We start from the raw sequence: 6150 nt of genomic DNA, 5'->3' as shown, positions 1-6150 counted from the left end.
GGGGCTGTTATTGGGTCCCCTCTCCCAGCCAGCCGGCAATCAGCGCGTCCCCGGCGGTCCCCTCGTAGGAAGACACAGCAAGGGTGTACCCTTCTGCTTCAGACCCTACCTGTACGATATATTCTGCATACACGGCATTTCCATCCCAGTCCTCTAATTCCACCCGAAGGAGAGTGTCGTTCTGAGTCAGCAAGTGTATGTTCTCATTGCCCAGCCAGAACTCTCCTTGCCCTCTGCCATCCACGCTGCCGAAACCTCTCTTGTAGTCTTGCCAGGTCCGGTTAAAATTCACTGATCCATCCATTCTCTGTTGGATCAATAGCCATCCTCCCAAAGTGGTCTCTTGGTCGCAATAAACTGACAAAACCTTATTGGATCCCGCTGGCTTGATTTTGAAAATGCCACTTTTGGCACCAAAAGTGTGTTTCTGGCGGATATCATCACAGTCTAAAAAAAAAAGTTGATCTGGTTTGACAGGGGTTATCAGCAAAATTTAATAAAAGGTTCAGAGGAATCCAAGTACCAATAGCTCTGAGGAAAATTGTTAAACAAGTATCGGTATAGCGACAGGCAACAGTAAAAAGAATTCAGAAAAGAAAACTTGACATACTTCTTAAATTGTGAATTGTCTATATAATACCCGAGTATTAATGAAATATTTTCCTTTTTGTTTCTGAGGTGGCAACAAACAGACACAGTGCTTGCACTTTATCACCACACTGTTGTGCTGCAGTATCAAACCCCAATGTGTCAGTTTGGTTATGGATGGAGTTTGGCTCCACTACCTCAGTAACTACTTCTGTGATGCCTGTGTACCTTTCCCAGTGCTGGCTGTCCTTGGCTTCACTCCTGAACGTCTGAAGCTGCGTGCCTGAAAGTCTGGGGTATCCTCTGCACTCTGATCGTGTTGCACCCCACCTAGCTGCTCAGTTATTTCACGGGTCTTTAGTGATTTGGTTTCGAAAGTGGAGCCTCCCTTGTTGAAACTAGAAGAGGAGCTGGTCACTACCGTCTTGGAGTGACTTGCACTGCCAGATGGGAATCCAGATGGCTGAAGGTGAAGTCCTCCAAAGTCATCTTCTTCCTCCTCTCCTAAGTCCATAAATTTGCCTTTCCCCCCGTAAGGCCGTGAATGACTGGATACTCCAGCACCTAAGTGGCTACTGCCTGTGCTGCTTACGTGGACGCTAGATCCACCAACGTGCCTACTACCGGTGGATGGAGAGTCAGGGGTAAAAAATGAGTCTAGCTCAGGGAATAACCTCTCTAGCTTGTGGAATTCATCTGTCCCACCAACATGGTACACGCTCCCTTCCCCTCCAACACTTCCTGCTCCTTGTAAAAAGGAGCAGTCTGAGCCATCAGAAGAAACCATTTTTTCAACGATTTCTTCTCTCGGGCCATCAGGGCCAGTGACAAGTTTTGTGGTGGTAGTTTTGGTGCATCTACGAACAGTGGAGGAGGTTTTGTCTCCCAGACTAAGGGTTTCTCTCCCATGAGTAGGAACAACTAATTTGCTGGTGTGTGAAAGTCCATCCCCCCTTGATTCTGCCATGTGATATGAGCTGTCGCCTCGGGAGGGCTTTGTGTCTGTCTCTGATCTTTCTAATACCGCTTGCATCTGCCTGATGTTATTAACTATGTTGAGAGCTTGCATTTCTGGCAGAGGCTTATGCTTAAAATGCTCAGGAACGTTCGAGTCCTTAAGTGGCCTCATTTTCAGTGTGCTCAAGGTGGTTGTTTGAAGCTCTGGGTGCAAGTTGATGGAGTTGGCTTGAGTCAGCTGCTTCTGGATGTTGTCATAGCTTTCTTTGTCCACTTGGTAATCAAAACTTCTAGCACAGGTTCCTTTGCAAGCTCGTATCTTAATATCAATGTCCACCTACATAAATAGAGAGAAATAATTTGGTTAGGGAGCTTTCCTGAATTTCTCAAGCAAGTGTATCCTTTAACTGGACTGGGGAAAGGTGGGAGCTGCCCTGGTACCTCCTACCTACAGCTGAGCTTTTCCAAAGCTCAGTTTTGAAGTCATCCCTGGGTTTATTTCCACTGTAAATATGACACATGCAATAGCACAGTGCACATGAGCTCCGTGGAGAAGTATGTTGTAGCACGTTTCCAATCTCTGCTCCCTTTATTCTCGGGGCATAGCGGTGTCTTCCCGGGTGTGGAGGGAGTGCTGCAGAGCTGGGGAGGCTCCCTGGGGACCGGGGCAGAAACCGGTCCTCCAAGGAGATGGAAAGACACTGGACTTGTCCCAAAGCCTAGCATGGCCCTGCTGCAAGGCCTGCAATCCTGGGGTTACCACTGCTTTCCCAAATGATCCAAAAGACAGATCTCTCATCCAGGGATCAAAATGGGCTTTTGAGCAAACCTGCTGTTTGTGCCAGGACTTTTCCTTGCATTACCATCAGAAGAACTGGCTGCAACCTGGGAACAGGGGCTGTAACGCCAGCACAGGCTGCGGGAAGTGGTGGCAGCACCAGGGAAGGACGGGGCACGTCCCCCTCACCCCAGCTGCTCAGCAAATCCTTACGGGAGGAGAAATGCCTCAACCAGGTATCAGCAGATAAAATATCCTTGTCTGAGAGCAGAAGCGGCAGACGAGACCAGAAGGCCTCCTGAGCTCACGCTGGTTCCCACACAGCCGGAAAAGAAAACTGAGCTGCACAGAGAGCAACTTATTTGGGGATTTGCCTCAGCGAGTCAGACCCTGTGAGAGTTGCATCACGTTTTCTTCCAGAGGGAGCACTGCTCGCCACGTACGGTATAATGGATAGACCCTCTTTCTGTAGCCAAGCCCTGGAAAGAATGGAAGTTACATAGCAGCTACCCACCTCCAAGCGCTTCATCTCCACCACCTGTTCCTGGATGCTGCTCTGCAGAGCTTTAATTCTGTTTACTTGAGTGACAACTCTCTGCTTTAATGTCACAATTCGCCGCCTCAGTTCTCCTGACACGTGACCGTAAGTCTCATCAATCTCTGAAACAGAAATGCCTCCCAGTCAGCTACGCACATGTGATTTTCTTTCCTAAGAGAGTAGTACATTCTAAAATATGTAATTAAAGCACGTAATTAAGAACATTTCTCATAGTACTGAGAAGGTAAAAATTACATTAGTTTTTACTAGTTAGCAGTTAAGAGTCTTGTATTACTATGGCTCTTGATAATAAGGTCCAGCACAGCATGTATTTTCACTACGTATTGCTTATGCACAAAAAGAAAATAATAATTCAGCAATGGATAATAATACTCACGCTGAGCACTGTCCAGGTTTGGTTTTAGTGCATTTATGGTTTCCACAATTATCCGATTGGATTTTTTGTAGTTGTTTTGATTTTCTGCGAGCAGCTTCTTGATTTTGTCTATTCTGTGACTATAATCCTGGTCCGTTTCATCAATCAGTCCTTGCATTCTGCAGCCTGATGGACATTTCATACCCTAAAATTGGAAGAGGGAAATAACTGTGTTAAAATCTTCACGAGTAAACCTTTTTTTAACATTACATTTGCAGACTTTTGGCCAACACTGAAAACACATTAAAAAAAAAATAGGGCAAGATTCTGCAAGTCCTCTTCAGATGTCCTGTCCTATTATCCAACAACTTCACCAAAGACTTGTGTGACTTAGAGGCAGCCTCCGGGAGACTGGTCCTTTCCCTCTCACACCTCTGGCACCGGTCTGATGGAAGCAGTGCAGCGCATCCTCAGCAACTTGCCACAGGGTGGTAGGGTGAGGAACAAGTAAACCCTTAGTTTTCCCTCTTCTCTGTTCCTCAGGAGTGAAATAAGACATATATATGTACATATATATATATATATATATGTATTTCCCAAAGGGCTGCTGTAAGGAGAAGGCTGTTGTCCACTCTGAGCAAGGATGTTAGAGGCCAACTTATTTAAGCAAAATTTTCCTCAGAAAAGCTTAATATTCTTACAGACTAAAGCTCTTTGACGAGATTTCATCGAATAAATGTAGCATAGAGATGGGCTCAGATGCAAGAGGCAAGAGAGAGACAAATTAACAGTTTATACACAAAGACGTCCAGTCAATCGTTATGAATCTTTTACTGAACATTTTGTTGCCTGACTTCCTAAAAAGTAATTAGTGAAGTGTAAGTTATTTCTAGCTATTTCTTCTCTTTGTCGCACATCTTTCTTTCCAGTGCCTTTTTCCTACCAGCTCCAAAAGTGGCAATATCAAAATCCTTCTTACATTTTTCTAGGAATAGTCTTCTTTATTTCATCTTTCTTTTTCAGACTTACTTTCTCTTCTGATTCTGCACCCCTGCAAACTTATTTTCTCCTTTTTTTCTCCTTCTTTCTTTCTTTCTTTCTTTTTTCCTCTCTTTCTTTCTTTCTTTCTGTCTCTCTCTCTCTCTTTTTCTTTCCTGCAGGAGATCTCTCCAGGCTGCCCTGACGCCAAGCGTTACCTGTCCTCCCTCAGACCTAACGCCCACCGGCGCGCTGGCTGCACGGCACCTGTTGCAGCGGCCCGGCTGAGGTCCGCAAGCGCCCAAGCGATAGGCCCCCCTTTTGCCCCCAGAGCTTATTGCTCACCCAGTCATCATCCGCACAGATGGGCCAGTTCTTCTCATACTGGCAGGAGGCCTGGGACATGTGCTCCACAATCCTGGGACCACGCACTCCCGCCCCCTCCTTTTCAAAGGTGCTCTCTCCATCTTGTGCCTGCCAGGAGGAAAAAGGGGAAAAGCAAAACCAAGATTAACCGAAGAGCTGCCAAGAGAAGGGAAGCATAACGCTGACATCCTCGAACAGTCAGAGGCATGGCTGACATGTGGCAGTTACAGCCATCTGGAATGCTGTCACACTGAACGGTGCAAGGATTTTGTCCCCAACATTTCTTGTAAGATATGATTTTGTTTGTTTTGAATAAAGAATAAAGCTTTTCATCTCTTAAAATTAATGTTGCTATGTAGGGAGCTGGTGATGCTCAGGATATATTACAATAATATCATTCCACAGAAATCTTGTGTTCTGTGTGTAAACCTAAAATTTACTTGGAATTAGATTGAAACTGATTGCTAAAGCAAATACTTAAAAAATCCTATCTTCTATTTCCATTTGTTGCAATACTTCTAAATTTCTATCTTCATTGTACCACCTTCAGTCTTAAAGATACATATGAAGAAAGTTTTCCCGTTAGTTTTTCTGATTTTAATCACAGCTGCTAACTGCAAGCTTGTAGCACTGTTTTGCCTGGCATAAGGAACAAGAAAGATAATAACATGGTAATAAAAATGACAATGTCAGTGATGGATGGATACCACTGTGCTAATGGAAGGAAAGAAATAAATATACTGAGATTTTCTTCAAAGCTGAGAAGAAAAAGTGCATATATGCAAGCTAATTCTAAACCAAAGCACTGTAAGGATTCCTACTGTGTTATCACTTAGTAAAAGGGGGAAAAATAATTATTTTTCATAAAAGAAAGCCCTGGTTTAGGCTTTGAGATGTAATTAGGTCTGACTGGATTCCTCTGCACATCTTATGTTCTTTTCAAGCAGCATAATTAATGCTTGACAATATTAATGATTAATTGTTACTATGATTAATGATTAATTCTGAGGCAGAGAAAGTTTTCCTAATTCTAGCTGCCAGGGCCAGAACCTCAACCCTGGGGAACTGGACTGTCGTTATTAAAATCAGCAGATTGATGCTGGTTTGATTCATCCTGAGGATCGGGCTCAAGTGCCTCTTAAAAGTAACAAATAAAAACTTTACTTTCAGGTGGTCTGTGCCCTTTCAGCATTGACAGCTCCAGTACGACTGCTTCTGTTTTGTCCCACCTGCTTCCTATAATTTCCGTCATTTGTTAAAGTATGCACATTCTTCAAAAAGCAATCACAAAAAGAAACATAAAGAATCTAACATAAGATTATGGCCTGAGATCTCAATAAGAAAGCAGCAAGGTTATATTGGCATAGTTGAAAATCAAGCCTATCTCTTTCCTTATCTAAAAATTGATTCTTTCTTAGCTCTAATTCAACCTGATGTTGCTGCCACAGGAATCCTTGTTTTTAATGTGTATTTTATAATAAAGGTATTGTGTGTCTTTTGTAGGTGGAAAACCCTGCTGAAGTACTGTCCAAAGAAGAGTAGAAATCACCCTAGTGACATGAAAATTCC

General features: G+C 43.8%; 1 protein-coding gene across 1 annotated transcript in view; it reads right to left on the bottom strand.

Moving 5' to 3' along the window:
* FGA (fibrinogen alpha chain) overlaps positions 1–6150 on the bottom strand; it is a 6998-nt gene that overhangs the window by 369 nt on the left and 479 nt on the right. Inside the window, 5 exon segments of the mRNA XM_009703335.1 lie at positions 1–447; positions 817–1882; positions 2838–2983; positions 3259–3442; positions 4561–4689. The exon segment at positions 1–447 is cut by the window's left edge and continues 369 nt beyond it. Of these exon segments, the coding sequence (XP_009701637.1) occupies positions 1–447; positions 817–1882; positions 2838–2983; positions 3259–3442; positions 4561–4689 (1972 nt within the window).

Source organism: Cariama cristata, unplaced genomic scaffold (assembly GCF_000690535.1).
Source record: "Cariama cristata isolate BGI_N322 unplaced genomic scaffold, ASM69053v1 scaffold7927, whole genome shotgun sequence".
Lineage (NCBI taxonomy): Eukaryota > Metazoa > Chordata > Aves > Cariamiformes > Cariamidae > Cariama > Cariama cristata.
The sequence above is the reverse complement of the archived record's forward strand: the minus strand, read 5'-3'. Positions and strand labels throughout refer to the sequence as shown.